This window comes from Nelumbo lutea, chromosome 8 (assembly GCF_056320005.1).
Source record: "Nelumbo lutea isolate HS-2025 chromosome 8, American lotus-T2T, whole genome shotgun sequence".
Classification (NCBI taxonomy): Eukaryota; Viridiplantae; Streptophyta; class Magnoliopsida; order Proteales; family Nelumbonaceae; genus Nelumbo; species Nelumbo lutea.
This window is the reverse complement of record NC_142691.1, coordinates 59486136-59502942: the sequence shown is the minus strand read 5'-3', so window position 1 is coordinate 59502942 and position 16807 is coordinate 59486136. Positions and strand designations below refer to the sequence as shown.

General features: G+C 38.8%; 1 protein-coding gene across 3 annotated transcripts in view; it reads left to right on the top strand.

Annotated features, from left to right (window-relative positions):
* The window catches only part of HCF173 (high chlorophyll fluorescence phenotype 173), a 36796-nt gene that overhangs the window by 10569 nt on the left and 9420 nt on the right, over window positions 1–16807 (top strand). For all 3 annotated transcript variants that reach the window (XM_088957901.1, XM_088957900.1, XM_088957902.1), the window contains exons 5-8: window positions 7916–7991; window positions 8124–8259; window positions 8365–8469; window positions 8876–8956. In XM_088957901.1, coding sequence (XP_088814027.1) covers window positions 7916–7991; window positions 8124–8259; window positions 8365–8469; window positions 8876–8956 — 398 coding nt within the window. The remainder of the gene's footprint in view (window positions 1–7915; window positions 7992–8123; window positions 8260–8364; window positions 8470–8875; window positions 8957–16807) is intronic.

Sequence of the window (16807 nt, the reverse complement as noted above, 5' to 3'; positions counted from 1 at the left end):
TCCCAGAATTAGGTTTTTTAATTCTTCCATTTATATATGTTGGCGTAGGGGTATTTCTGTCTTTATACCTTGATTGATGTTGCTGATCTGTAATGTTGTGTTGAAATATGTGCTCTTAACTTAAGTAAGGGCACATAGGTCTTTTCAGTTATGTTTTAATATTAATATAAATTCTTACTGGCCGAATGGGAGAGGACAAGTTGACTCTTTCAGTTCGAACCAGAATTCTCTCTTCTCTCTTTCTCCCTTTCTCTCTTTCTCTATCATTCTCTCTTCTTCTACATAACTGAACTCAGTCAGGCCAAACTCTAAGGCAGACCTGAATTCTAACATGGTATCAGAGCAGGTTAAATCTGCCTAGATTTCTGCTTGCCTAGGGTTCATTCTCTACGCACCCTATCTAGGGTTTTCCTTCTTTTTTTTTCTGTGTTCGATTGGAGATAAGGGAAAGGGCTGAAAAGGAGTGATCGCCCTCTTTCCTTGGGGGTCTCTATGCCTCCAATCAGGTCGTATGTGGCCGGTTGCTGTGATTTCTGAGATCGCCCTCTCCTAGTAGAGGAGGAATAGAGGGCCAAACTGTGTGTGGCTGTTGTGTGTGAAGCGGCTGTTGTGTGTGGATTGCTCTCCTGCTCGCATGGGTGTTACTTCAGCGATAAGGTGAGAGATTTCAGTTCTGGTTTATGGATTAAATAGGTGTGTTTCAGATCATTTGCTAGTGTTTCAGCCAGTCAGTGCTAGGGTTTATGCTAGTTTCTTTGCGCATGTTGAAAGAAGAGATATGATCGTATAGTGGTGAGATTTCAGGTAGTTGTAGGAGCAGGGTTTGTGGTGTAAAGAGCACACATTCCAGCAACAATTAGTGCTGCAATCAGTGTGACAGGTGTGACCTAGTGGTGTGTAGTGTGTAGATCTTAGTGATAATAGAATTCAACAAGTGTGATGGTGCCTACAAACTACTTGAATGTTCAGATGACCACCATTAAGTTAAATGGAGAGAATTATGTGCCTTGGGCTAAATCCGTTGAAGTCTTTCTAAAGGAAAAGAAGAAGGTAAAACATATCAGAGAGGAGAAACCTTCCTCTGACTCTCACGAGTATGAAGATTGGGAACAAGAGGACGCTCAGATCATCACATGGTTGTGGAACAATATGGAACCCAGGATTAGTGTGAACTTCATGTTCCTTGATACTGCAAAGACGTGTGGGACCATGCGAAAAAATTGTATTCGGGGCAGGACAATACAACCAGAGTTTATCAGCTTTATCAAGAGTACTTTAATTTGCAACAGGTCAATCATAGTCTTGAGGAGTACTATGCCAACATGAGGAACATACGTAATGAGTTGAATGTCTATCAGCCTCTCACTTCTGATGTCAAGATTCAGCAACAACAGAGAGAGTAGCTTGATGTGACTAGATTTTTGGTGGGACTAAAGTCTGAATATGAACCAGTACGGGCTCAGATATTAGGGGGATCAGCTCTTCCGTCCCTGGAAGAGGTATTTTCTCGACTTCGGAGGATTTCTATCGGATCTACTAAGAACTCTAATATCTCAGATAGATCGGCCTTTGCTGCATTGAGAGGCCGTGGTGGTAGGGGTGGAGCTCGGGGAGCTCAGTCTAACCGTGGTGTTGGTAGTGGTTCTGCATATGGCCGAAGTGGCAATGGTGGGTCTACTTATAATTGTGGTGGTGGTCGTACTGGGAGCAGAGATTCAGGGGGAGCCCGTGGTAGAGGACGTAGCTCAGGCCCGAGAAAGTGCACTCATTGTGGTATGGATGGACATACCATCAACTATTGTTATGATTTACATGGTCCTCCCTCAACCTGGGCCAATCATGCCGCGACCGGTGACTCAAGTTTCAGCTTTAAACAGGAGAATCATTCATCTGACCAGTTGTCTCCTACATCCACAGATGGTCCCATGAAGGAGATGGTGAGTGTTCCCCGTGATGAATATGAGAGGTTTATCCAATCACAACAGAACACGGCAACTTTTGCTCACTCAGGTATGGCTTGTCTGGCATCTACACCCAATCCCTGGATCATTGACTCTGGAGCCTTCGATCATATGACTGGAACTCCAGGTGTGTTTTCCTCCTTGTCTCATTGCTCAACATCACAATCTGTCACCCTTGCTAATGGTTCCACATCCTCAATTTGTGGTGTTGGTAATGTTGACCTAGATCCTGTATCCCTCTCATCAGTTCTGTATGTTCCTAAATTGCCTTTTAACCTTATGTCTGTTAGTAAGCTGGCCAAATCACTTAACTGCTCCATTACCTTTTATCCTTCTATGTGTGTCTTTCAGGATCTCAAGATGGGGATGAAGATTGGTGGAGGGCATAAAGCAGGTGGACTGTATTATCTTGACGGTGGTGGTGGTAGAACTTCAACAGCTCTCCAGTCATCTCTTTCTCCTCTCTAGTGGCACTGCCGATTTGGTCATCCGTCGCTCAAAGTCTTGAAGTCCTTGGTTCTGTCCTTGAGTCAGCTTTCTATTTTGGATTGTCAGTCGTGTCAGTTTGGGAAACACCATCGTGTTCCCTTTAGTTCTAGGGTTGATAACCGTGTGTCGAGTCCTTTTTCTTTAGTTCATTCAGATGTTTGGGGTCCTTATAAAGTAATGTCATATAATGGATACAGATATTTTGTCATTTTTGTGGATGATTTTTCAAGGATGACGTGGCTCTATTTAGTGAAAGAAAGAAGTGAATTGTTTACCATTTTCCAAAAATTTTGTGCTGAAATTCGTAACCAATTTGGTACCCATATCAAAGTTTTTCGTTCTGATAATGGCCGCGAATATTTATCCTCATCATTTCAGGAATACCTAGACCAATACGGCATTATACATCAGACCTCGTGTACCTACACCCCACAACAAAACGGGGTGGCTGAGAGAAAGAATCGCCATCTCCTTGAAATAGCAAGATCCCTAATGCATCACATGCATGTTCCCAAACCTTTTTGGAGTGATACAGTGCTTACCTCTTGTTTTCTGATTAATCGGATGCCCACGTTCATCCTTGATGGTCAGTCCCCGTTTCAGGTCTTGTTTCCCTCTTTGTCTCCGTTCCCTCTTACGCCGAGAGTTTTTGGGTGTGTTTGTTTTGTCCATCATCTGGGTCCTGGGAACGACAAGTTTGATGCCCGTTCTCTCAAGTGCATCTTCCTTGGCTATTCTCGGACCCAGAAAGGGTATAGGTGTTACCATCCTGGTTCTCGACGGTCCTTTATGTGTGCTGATGTTAGTTTCTTTGATTCTACTTCGTTCTTTTTGGGGTCTGGTGATGCTTCTTCCTTCTCATCACCTCCTCCCCTTCCACTTCCCATTGTCGATCATCAGTTTGTTCCAGTTGTGACCAAATCCTTGCCTTCAGTGCCACCACCTGTTGAACGCCCACCTATTCGTCATGTGTATACACATCGCCCACGTGCACCGGCTACTACTCCTCCAGCTACATCTCCGTCGACGGATCCGGCACCAGAACCCCACTTGGCATCTGAGATTGATCTACCCATTGCTTTGCGGAAAGGTAAACGTACCTACACCCTTCATCCCATTTCTAATTATGTTTCTCTTACTCACCTTTCCACTTCCCATCGCCAGTTTGTTACCTTGTTATCATCAGTTATTGTTCCTAAAGATGTCCAGGAAGTCCTTGCCTCTCCAGGGTGGTGCCGTGCCATGGAAGAAGAACTCTTAGCCCTTCATCATAATCATACTTGGGACCTCGCTGCTCTTCCTCCTGGGAAGCAAGCTGTTGGTTGTAAGTGGGTTTATACGGTTAAGTACCTGTCTGATGGTAGTGTTGAACGCCTGAAAGCGCGATTAGTTGCAAAAGGGTACTCCCAAACCTATGGCATTGACTACATAGAGACCTTCTCACCGGTTGCTAAGATCGGGTCAGCTCGTGTTGTGATCTCTCTTGCAGCCATGTATGAGTGGCCACTATATCAGCTTGATATCAAGAATGCCTTTTTGCATGGTGACTTACTCGAGGAGGTCTACATGGAGCAACCTCCAGGGTTTGTTGCTCAGGGGGAGGATGGTAAGGTGTGCCGACTAAGGACGGCTATATATGGGCTTAAACAGTCTCCTCGAGCATGGTTTGGTAGGTTCAGTGAGGTGGTAAAGAAGTTTGGCATGAAACAGTGCAAGGTTGACCATTCTGTATTTAGTCATGACTCTTCGGGAGGAAAAATATTGTTGGTGGTGTATGTAGATGATATTGTTATTACTGGGAATGATAACATTGGTATTGATAGGCTGAAGACTTATCTGCATGATCACTTTCAGACAAAGGATCTGGGTAAACTAAAATACTTCTTGGGGATAGAGGTAGCGAGATCCAAGTATGGGATTAATCTGTGCTAGAGGAAGTATGTGCTTGATTTGCTGGATGAAACAGGCTTGTTGGGTTCCAAACCAGCTGAAACACCCATGGACACAAATACCAAGCTAAGCAGTGATATGGGTGAAGTGTTTGAAGACCCTGGCAGATACCGACGACTTGTGGGCAAACTGAACTACCTAACCATTACCAGACCAGACATCTCATTTGCAGTTAGTGTGGTAAGCCAGTTCATGCAAAAAACCTCTGACTCCTCACTGGAATGCGGTTCTGAGAATTGTGAAGTATCTAAAAGGGGCCCCGGGTCGCGGTCTGATATACAAGAGTGGGGGAAAACTTGAAATAGAAGGATATTCTGATGCTGATTGGGCCGGTTCTATGTCTGATAGGCGGTCTACTACAGGCTATTGCACGTTTCTGGGAGGTAACCTGGTGACATGGAAAAGTAAGAAGCAGACGGTTGTGGCAAGAAGCAGTGCAGAGGCAGAATATAGGGCTATGGCGCATACCGCTTGTGAGTTAGTGTGGCTAAGGAACCTTCTATAGGAAGTAGGGTACAACATTAACACTCCAATGAAGCTCTACTGTGATAATCAGGCTGCAGTTCATATCTCCTCGAATCCAGTGTTTCATGAAAGAACCAAGCATATTGAGGTTGACTGTCACTTTGTGAGGGAGAAGGTGCTGAATGGAGAGCTAGACACTACACATGTTAATACAGGAAATCAATGGGCTGACTTATTTACAAAAGGTTTGAGTCGGGGAAGAGTGGACTACATATGTAACAAGCTGGGAGTATATGATATATACTCACCAGCTTGAGGGGGAGTGTTAGCGTAGGGGTATTTCTGTCTTTATACCTTGATTGATGTTGCTGATCTGTAATGTTGTGTTGAAATATGTGCTCTTAACTTAAGTAAGGGCACATAGGTCTTTTCAGTTATGTTTTAATATTAATATAAATTCTTACTGGCCGAATGGGAGAGGACAAGTTGACTCTTTCAGTTCGAACCAGAATTCTCTCTTCTCTCTTTCTCCCTTTCTCTCTTTCTCTATCATTCTCTCTTCTTCTACATAACTGAACTCAGTTAGGCCTGAATTCTAACAATATATCCTATCTTTCCCCTTGCAGTAATGTATAACCTGATCCCCTTTGACCGTTCTAAGTAATTGAAACCATGAAGAGGTATGACAACCATAGGGAAGAATAAATCCATACCCCCACTCAGTCCATTCTGCATTGAGGAAACACCCGATGTGGCAGAATCTTCACTATTCATGATAACTGATTCGGATCACACTCAAAAGAGTTCCAAAAAACCTAGAAAAAAAAACAGTCCAACCTGTTTCCCTTTCACACACTATATTATTTCTAAAAAAGAAATGAATACTGCGCCAGGAAACTAGAGACGTCCACCTTTTAGTTTGAATAGAGTCCTCCAATCGCCAAAGGAAAAAATGTTTTACTGCTGTTACGGCACCTACAGATCATCACCGACTTACAGACTAACCACCGGACTGCTGTCACAGCACACACAGGTCATCTCCGACCTACAAACACACCACAAAGCTGCTGTCACAGCACACACAGGCATGGTTTAAAGTATCGATACGATACACCCCGTATCGGGCATATCGTATCGTATCTTTTGAAAAAGATACGGTTCGAAACGCCTGTTTCCAGGTGTTTCGGACCCCCAACTTTTTTTTAATAATAAAAAACACATTTTAACCTTCCCAAAAAACCAAACTTTGAAAAAAAAAACTAAAAAAAAGGTGTTTCGGCCGTTTCTAAGTACCGATATGATACGGCCGAAATGCATATTGTTTTGATACTTTGAACCTTGCATACAGGTTACCTCCAACCTACAACCACCACAAGGTTCACTTGGTCCTACAAAAAAGGAAGGTACAGGTGCTAATCACCTCACATAAGTTGATTGATCCCCTTGTTTTGGTTCTGCCCTGATACACGATCAGGAAAAATAATACAAAAAGAAGAGAGAAACTTCTGAGATCAGTCCAAAGATCCACCTTGGTTCTTCAGGGAAAAAATCAGCAGCAAGTGAAGGGAGAAGACAAAAGAGTTCTTTCTCGATCTCCTTTCAGATCAATGGGCCTTCTCTGATACCATATTATCCAGAAGAGGAAGTGAAGAGAAGAGAGAAGAGAGGAGAGAGGAGAAAATAGAGATCTGTGAGCAAAACTCAGTGCTGGTGGCGCCAGCTTTTTAGGCATTTTTATTAGGGCGACCATAGTACCCCTGCGATAATAAACAGAAAGAAAAACAAAAGATAAAAAGCCTTTTAACACCCAGAAGTACATCAATAACAATTAATCTAAAGTTGAAATAACTATGAAAAAGGTATAAAAACATTAGAAATGACCACTGTTAGGAATTAATTAGTTTCTTATTGTATTAGGTGGTAGGGTATAAGAGTCTTCTTACTTTTATTTCTCTTTTGTTTGTTATTTAAGTAGGGGTATTTTAGGCATTGTACACAGCTTGATTATTTTATTAAAAGAGGGGTGACAGTTGGAGGAAGTCAGTTTTCTCTTCCTCTCTCCTACAACGCTATTTTGTTCTCTCTTCTTCTCTTCTAATCTCAGCCCAGATCAATTCTACAACTTTTCTTTTATTTTCCCTTACCTTTTTTCTTTGTTTTAGGGAATGACCAAGTTTGGGGGATAGCTGGCAATTAGTGATTAGTGTTGTCAAAGGTCAACTAGTCAGTTGAGGGCCAGGCCAACTGCATCATTAAATTGTTACTCAATATTCATGATGCAGTCACCTAGAATGACTAAGCATTTTCTAGGTCTACTAGCTGATAAATGACTAGGTTAACTAGTCAAACACAAAGTTATTTAAAGCTTTATTTTCTTGTGTTTATCTCTAGTTAAACTAATATAGTATATATTCTGATTTTTTTTATATCCACACTGTTTATTCAAGTATCTAAGGTGGAACATAATTGTCTAATTGTATCTAAAGTAGAAGGCATTAAACAAAAGACCAATGTGGTAAAGAGGTTCATTTAAGTTTTTCTCCTGTCAATGGTGTGATGGTCTGTGGTTGCCACAAGCAAGGGATACATCAAATAATCAAAACTTACACTCTTTCTTCGAAAGGCAGAGGCTCTAACTCCATATCCTAGTCTATCTGGCACAACTTTTTAATGTTTGCCAGTAGAGAACTATAAAGTAAATCTTCAATCTCATTTTTTCTTTCTTTCTTTATTCATTTGGCCAACTAGTTGATGCATAGGCATAGCATCAACAAGAGAGGCCAAAATGACTAGTCATCATTTAATTGCATTGACAATATTGTTGTGATTAGGTTAGTTTGACAAAAGTTGAGAGGGAGAAGAGAAAAAAATAAGAATGAAATTGGGAAAATGTGGAATAGGCTTCATGCCTCCTATTGTCTACTCTTTATTTTATCGTAATAATATAGAAACTTACAATAGCTACCCTTGCTATACTGTTGCACAATTCATCCTTGATATATAGATATAATAACTCAGAAAACAATATTTAACACCTTTTATCACTCTAGGATATGTTTTTACTAGAGGAGGATATGTGGAACTGTCAAAAAAGCTTTCACTTCCACTAGGTCGCACTCTTGACAGGTATGTCTACATTCATGAATTTATCCATTTATATCTGTAGTATGAAGCTGGAATATCTTCCATTTATTTATAAAAGCAACATTAAAAACCCTGTCATGCTTTCTATAACATTAATATATCTGAAATGGTTAGGTATGATGGTTTAGTCCTCTCTTTCGGTGGAAATGGAAGATCATTTGTTTTAATTCTTGAAGCTGGTCCTTCAGCAGATACTACTCAAAGCAAGATGTATTTTGCCAGAATTAGCACAAAAGTGGGCTTCTGTAGGGTGAGGATTTGTTTCCCAGAAAATTATAACTTTCAGTTCAGTTAGTGGCATCATTAATAGGGAAGTATGAAATCTAATTCTTCATTTTCTTTCTGCATTTTTCAGGTCAGAGTGCCATTTTCGTCCTTTCGCCCTGTGAAACCAGATGATCCACCACTAGATCCATTTCTTGTTCATACTTTAACTGTACGTTTTGAGCCAAGAAGACAGGTTTGTAGAATACTTGACTGATCTGCAAAACATAGGACTAGAAATCATTTCAAAAGTCCATATGTTCTTTTCTTATGAAGTCATCAAATGATTATTCACCTTTTTGTAAACATTTATTTTTCTTCTGAAAAAAAAAACAAATATTTCTTGGCATTCAAGGGGAAGAGCATTTCATTCAGTCTATTATGATGCTATTTTTATTCATTCATTTGTATAAATTTAGAGATAACCCAGTAAGGTTGGCCTTGGAAATTTCACAATGAAGTGCAAACATGGATGATTCTGACATTGAGTCACATAAGTAGATAGTTTTACTTGTTATGAAAAGAATATCCATCAGAACTCTAGTTTGAAGGTTAGATTGACTCTATCAGATTCTACTGATTTTATTACACTCTTTCTTCAGAAACCTACTGAAGGACCTATGGGAACCAAGCAAGATCTCAGAAGCTTTAAACTGATATTGGAATATATAAAAGCATTGCCAGTAAGTGTTACATTATGCTTTCCATTATATTGTTGTTTGATGATAATTATTAACTGTTATATTTTTGTAAGATCATTTTTGTCTCAGTTTAATTCATTACTTGTTTGAATTAGTGCATCTGTATGGATTATTGATGCCAAAATTTGGAACAGAATGTCTCTTTCTTTTCATTTGGCCTATCAATAATTTGTACTAGGTAAATACATACAAGTTCATTCTCCACTAGGTCAGTCAGGTGGTATATCATGTGAGTTTCAAACTAGACATTCTCTCTCTCTCTCTCTCTCTCTCTCCTTTGATTTTTTTGGACCAGTAAAGGTAATAGGGTTATAAGATTTTATAAAGTATTTTGAATCATTGGGTTGTTGGAAGAAGGGCTGAATGAGTCTGGTTTTAGGAATTATACAGTTTAATGTAAGTTTCTGCAGTAGTTCTTTTGGGAACATTGTAGGATTAATCAAGTAAAGTCCTATTTATTTTACTGTGATAAAAACTACATGGCCTACCAAATAAATAGTGGTTATTGTTTGGTTGATTCTGATAGTCAGGGTGCTAAGATCGTCTACCCTAACTAAAGGCAAATCTTTTGGTAATCATCCTGGAGTTGTAGGCGGAATTGGTGATGGTCCCAATTTCTAAATAGCAATTGTTAAGTTGCATGGAACCAATTTCCTAACCATAACTGTAGGCAAATCTTTTGGTAATCATCCTGGAGTTGTAGGCGGAATTGGTGATGGTCCCAATTTCTAAATAGCAATTGTTAAGTCGCATGGAACCAATTTCCCAGCAAGTTCCCAGCCCATCAAAATCTATTTGAGCAGAAAGAGGAACTTAGGTTATCTCACTGGGAGAATTCAAAAACCAAGTACTGCACATACAACTTATGAGAAGTAGGAGCATGAAAATCTAATAGTTATTGTCTTGGATACTAAATTCTATGTGACCTTAGATTAGCAGGGATCTTCTTTTCTTTGACATGGACGCCTAGATTTGGGAGAAAGTGACTTATACCCACTTGTAGAGAAAGAATGTTGCAAGGATCTATTAGCTTCAGAAGGAGATTATATCCTTTTATTAGTGGGAAATGAGCCTTGATACATATTTTTCTACTTTACAAGACATGTTGAAGGAATCTGATCACTATCAAGTCCTAATATGGTATGATCAGAGGGATGTGGAATATCAGATCTTGCCATCGTAAGATAAATAAAAGGAAGGAATAGATGGAGATAAACAAGATGAAGGAATACCTACAGATTCCAAAGTGGAAGATTCTTGCAGTGGAGGTATAAGGGACTATATCTATGGTTGGACATTTTGCTTTTTCCTTTGATACACCAATCTTCTCCCAAATAGAGGGTTGATCAAGAAAGAATGATAGATTAACATCAAGATGATGTAATAAGAGAAATTCTCAAGAAACACAACATGTCAGTAGATGTGGATATGTTGATGAAGAGTTGGATCATAATACATGTTCTTTATTATCTATAACCTACGAAGGCACAATTGGCTGCATATGGAGACAGATTTGTCTACTCATGTTGCGGTAGATGAACAAAAAATAATGCAACAAAAAACATACGAGATGGAGTTGTTAGTAGTATTGGTGGTAAAGAAATACAAATGGTGATGTATGGTTAAAAACAAAGATAGAAGATGATTAATTAGATAAACAATAATGAATATAAATTTAACCTAGAATGTTTTAGTAGCCTAAAAAATCTTGTAGTAGTGCATCTGCAACCTCTAAAATGTGCTTGTTCTTCCCTTTCAATAACTCATTTTGGTGTGGTAAGAGAACGATGGTGTAATCCCAAAGTTTTCAAGGTAATGTTTAAACACGGAATCAATGTATTATCCCCATGAATTGTAGTGTAAGCTTTTAGCAAAGAATGGATTTCAACTATAGCCTGGTCCAAAAATAATAAAACACTATTTATTTATTTATTTATTTTTGAATAAATCCAAGTATATTTCATCAATAAATAAAACAAGGTATTTGAGTCTAACTAAAAAAGTGGTGGGCCCTAAACATCACTATGTTCAGTATAAATGGAGCAGAAGACACACTAAAATGCAATGGAAAGGTAATTAGTTCTCTTACTGATGCATGTGGTTATAAGAAAATTTTAAGCAAGTCTCAGAGAAAGAAAGTGAAAAAAAGGGGTCAGATGGTAGACCTACAAAATGCATCATAAACTAGAAAAGAATTGACTCATTGGACATTCAAACCTTGTTTGAATTTACCAAAATTTGATGACAATAGACTTATAGTCAAATTCTACAAAATTGGCTAATGGACCTCGCTGGAATTTATATTGGTTCCTCTTATTACTATTTATAGTAAGATTCATAATTATTATTTATAGTAAAATCATGATGTACTATTTTTAGTGATTTTTTATTCTTTATATTAAGTTAGTTTCAGTAGAATTAGAAAGTCATAAAAATGTTCTAGTTTGAAAAAGTAGTTTCTACTTCTTTGGAAGTTTGAATACAGTTAAAAGTTTAGTGAGTTGTGTCGAGAATGCTTGGTGTGTTACTGTTCACACCAAGAGACTTTTCATTAATCATCTTGAGCAAAATTACAAAGGGTCACTTGAATAGGCTCCCAAATATAAACATACATAAAAGGACATAAATTCCCTTATATCTCAACACTCCCCCTCAAGTTGAGTATAGATATTTGTCATGTCCAGCTTGTTCAAATTATTGTCGAGCTTTGATTTGGGGACACCTTTAGTAAGACAATCAGCCAATTGATCTTCAAGCCTCACAAAAGGTAAACAGATCTCTCCACTAGAAACTCTTTTTCTAATGAAATGTCAATCAACCTCTATATGCTTTGTACGATCATGTTGAACAGGATTGTAGGCTATGTTTATGGTAGCTTGATTATCACAATATAATATCATTGGAGTTTTAATATGCACTCCCATTTCTGTCAACAAGTTCTTCAGCCACAACAATTCTGAGACTCCATGTACCATAGCTCTGTACTCTTCCTTTGCACTAAATCAAGCCACAACTGATTGCTTCTTACTTCTCCAAGATACATCATTACCACCCACCAAGGTACAATAGCCAAAAGTAGACCACCTATCATCAATAGAACCTTCCCCATTAGCATCAAAATAGGCCTCAACCTTCAGATTCCCATGACTAGAATACAACATCCCCTTTCCTAGACATCCCTTCAAATAGGCAAGTATTCTATTCATTGCTTGCATATCAGATGATCTGTGCTTGTCCATGTATTGGCTGACCACACTCACAGCATATGATATATTTGGTCTAGTTAGACACAAGTAGAGAAGGCGACCAACAAGTCTTTGATATACACCTTTGTTAGGAAGGACATCTCCATCATCAACTCCCAAGTCCCAACTTTTGATTTGGATCAATTGGAGTTTCAGATAGTTTACAATCCAATTTTCCTACCTCTTGAAGTAGATCGAGGACATATTTCCTCTGAGAAATATAAATGCCCCTCTTTGACCTTGTAACCTCAATCCTTAGGAAATACCGGAGATTTCCAAGATCCTTAATTTTGAATTCAGTAGTAAGGAAAGACTTTAGTTCAGCAATCCCATAGATGTCATCCCCTGTGATAACAATATCAACTGACAACATCAGTTGTAGGAATCAACATACAAAAAGGAGTCCAATCTTCACTAACACTCTCCCCCTGGAGAGAAGGACAAGAGACAGAGAAGAAGGGAGTATCAAAGAATGTGACATCTTTGGACACATACCTTTTTTCTAGAACAAGAATTATAACAACAACACCCTTTTTGGACTGAAGAATATCCTAAGAAGACACACTTGATAAACTTTGGATCAAATTTCAACTTAGAAGGACTCATGGCATGGACAAAACAAACACACCTAAAAACTTTGGGAGGAAGATGGAAGGTATCCTCATTAGGAAAAAGAAGATGATGAGGAGATTGGAGATGAAGGGCCTGTGAGGGAAGTCTGTTAATAAGATATACAATTGTTTGAGCAGCATCCCCCCAAAATTGAGTTGGGACATGCATATGGAATAACAAGCCTCTGGCAACTTCAATCACATGTTTGTTTTTCCTCTCTGATACCCCACTTTGTTGGGGAGTATGAGGATAGGAACTCTGGTGTATCACTCCTTTCTCTTCAAGGAATGTTTGTAAATGCTTCTCAAAGTACTCATTGGCATTGTTAGATCTTATAATCTTGATATTCTTCTCAAATTGTGTCTCCACCATACTAAAGAAGCCTTTTACAATTGAAGGAACTTCGTCTCGGCTCTTCATCAAATACAACCAAGTATACCATGAGTAATCATCAACAAAGAGAATGAAATATTTATAGCCACCTATACATAGAATAGAATAAGGTCCCCAAACATCAGTATGTATTAAATGAAAAGCAGCATTGCTTCTTTTGTTACTTGCAAAATATGTGGTTCTACATTGCTTTGATAGTTGACAGACTTCACATTGTAGACCAAAACTAGACAAGGACTCAAATAGACTAGGAAACAAAAACTTTAAAGAACCAAAAGACGCATGCCCAAGATGGTGATGCTACAATTTCAATTGACTTAGTTTCTCATCATGAGAGGACTTAGATTGACACATCAATCCTAAATTTGGAGACTGATCAAGAAGATAAACTCCATCAACTTCATGTCCATTGCCAATTGTCTTCCCCATACTTAGGTCCTAAAAGACACAATGAGATGGAAAGAAGGTTACAAACAAATTATGAGACTTTGTAAGAGAACTAACAGATAAGAGATTTCTATCCAACAGTAGATGAACTCTCAAACACCTTTCCCACAAGGTTAGACACGAACTACAACAGTAAAACCTGGAAAAATAGGTACTAGTGAAAAAACAGGGGAAGGAAAAAATTTCCCAAAAATGTTTTAGGGCTCCAAAAAATCCGGGACTACTTACTGCAGTCCCAGGGGTTTACCACAACTCAAACACAAGAGGTTTCGATAGCAACCACCCCACCATATGAGCATGCAAGCCCTAAACTCTAGATCTGTATTTTTTGCCCATTTTCATCCAAAAAATCCAAGAAAAATCTAAAACAGCTTCAAACCACCATGAAACCTATACCAAAATTCCCCTAAAATCAGGGTGAATCAACAAGCATTAAAAACCCATAATGATGTCATTGGCTGTTCGGAAGCTGACATCAACCGGTGGCGTATTGACATTAGCAAGCCTGTTTGTGAGTCGTGGCTAACAGTAGATGGTTTCCTTGATCATACAACTCTCTGTTACCAAGTTAAAAGTTTAATTGTGTTGAGAATGCTTGGTATGTTACTGTTCACACCAAGAGACTTTTCATTAATCCTCTTGAGCAAAATTACAAAGGGTCCCTTGAATAGGCGCTCAAATACAAACATGCATAAAAGGACATAAATGCCCTTACACTCTCAATAAATACAAATAACAGTTAAGAGTAAATTTGGAAGTTGTTTTAGGTCTATAAAAGGGTGTCAATAGATTCTGTAGGGAGCACTCGTATATTATTTTATTAAATTGGTTTCTTGTCCAGCTAAGGAGGGTAAACTAATACTTTACCTAGAAAGGAAAGCTGGAGTAACATTCAAGTGGGTAAGATCTAGCCAATACTGTGGCTGATATGATGGCAAAGCAGGGGACCTTCAGGGAAAACTTTTTTTGTTCTATGCTGTAAGATTTAATATTGGATGGGGCCAACACTCATACTCTAAGTGGTTGACAGTGTACATGATTAACTATCAAGTCTAATGAAAGTTACTGTAGTCATTGAAGAAAAGGTGGAGAAGCAACTTTATATTCCCAGTGAAGCTCAGCCACTACTAAAAGAATACAAGGAAGTTATGGACATTGACTGATGGATTGCCCCCTATAAGGAGTATCCAACACCACATTGACTTAGTTCCCAGTGTTAGTTTACCCCACTTGCCACATTATAAGATGAGTCCTAGGAAGCATAAAGAGTTGCCGAGATAGGTTGATGAACTACTAAGAAAGGGATTTATTCAAGGATCAATGAATAAATGTGCTCTACCTGCCTTGTTGATGCCAAATAAGGATGGATCATGGATAATATTTGCAGAAGTTGTGTCATCAACAAAATACTTACCTCAATTAGATGATATGTTCGACTTGCTTCACGATGCTAAGGTGTTTCCCAAGATTGATTTGAAAAGTGTTATGCATCTTTTAAGATGCAAGATGGTCTTTATGAGCACCCTTCTAAAGAAGTTCATATATAAAAATCTGGGGAAGATATTAAAGACTCTACAACAAGAACTACTTTATGAAAACATGAAAAAGTGTCATCTTCTAACAGATTGGCTGCTGTTTTGGGGATTGTGAGTTCAGTTGGCATACATGTTTATGACAGTAAGGTGGTAACAATTAATAGTTGGCCTACACCCACTGCTATTGGATAAGTGCAAACTTTCATGGTCCAACATCATTCTATAGATGCTTCATCAAAGATTTCAGTACCATAAAGAAAGGAAAGTTTACATGGAGGAAAGAAGTAGAAAAGAGCTTCTATATGCTTAAGGAGAAGCCATTCACAACACCAGTTTTGGCTATGCCATGTTTTGGGAAGCTGTTTGAGCCTGAGGTGGAATGTGATGCATCTAGTGTTGGTATAGGAACAGTTCTCGACCAAGAACAAAGGCTTGTGTCTTATTATAGTGAATAACATTATGAAGCACAAAGGAGATACAACACTTATGACTAGGAGTTGTATGAAATGGTACAAGAACTTCAACATTGGGGGTATTTTTTGATCCAAAGTATCTTTCATTCTTTATTTAGATAATGAGGCTTTGAAACATATAAATGTTATCTAGCAGGGAGATTGGCTAATGGGTGGATTTTGTGTAAGAGCATACTTTTTGTTAAAATAAAAATCAAGAACTAATAATGTGGCAGTGCACTTAGTAGAAGATCAACCTTGCTGTCTACCATGACAACTCAAGTGCTGTCTACCCTAACTTTGCTGAAATTCGAAGGCTTGTACGAACAGAGTACAAGGTGAATGCATACTGGAAAATGGTTTTCCTTTTAAGGGAGTTTGCTTATTTGTTCTCCCTGTAGAGAACACTGATGTGGGCCCCACTGCAGTGGTCCCCACTGTGTTCGTAGGACAGCAGTATTTGTTTCAGTTATAGTAGTGTCAGTTTGAGTCAGTTTGCTAATTCAGCTGTTATTTATTTCAGTTTTATTTACTTTCTTTATTATGTAAGTACCAAGGGCAGATGTGTCCTTTCATCATGTACTAAACATAAGCCTATAAATATTAAGAGAGTGGCGGCGGCAGATCTGTTAGAATCTGTCCCTCCCTTCAGCAACTTGTGTTCTCTTGCTTCTCTTCTATTCTCTCCCTTTTCTCTCATCTTCTTTTCTGTTTTACAAACCTAAAACCTTTTAGGATTCAAGACTGATTACAGTCTTGATCTTCTACTTGGTATCAGAGCCTATCTAGGGCTTCTCATGTGTATCTAGTCCAGCCGATCACATGAGAACTAGCTAGGGCTGGAAGCCTTTAAGAAGTTTTTCGGCGGCTGAATCTTGGAGATTACCAGGAGAGGTTCGCAGCAGTTGAAGACTTGCCACAGCCTGCAGAGAGTTGGTAATCAGGAAGAGGCAGCAAAGGCTAGGGTTCAGGTAACCCTAGAAGACAGTACACCGAAGGCAGGTAATCAGTAAGTAAGTTTGTTTCTTTACTGATTTTTAGAGATTGCAATCAGCCGAGATAGGTTGGACCTATCTAGAAAGAGGGGCCGAACTGTGTTCAAGTTTGCTCTAGGGTTTGGCTTGCCGAACTATGATTAAGTTTGTGTCT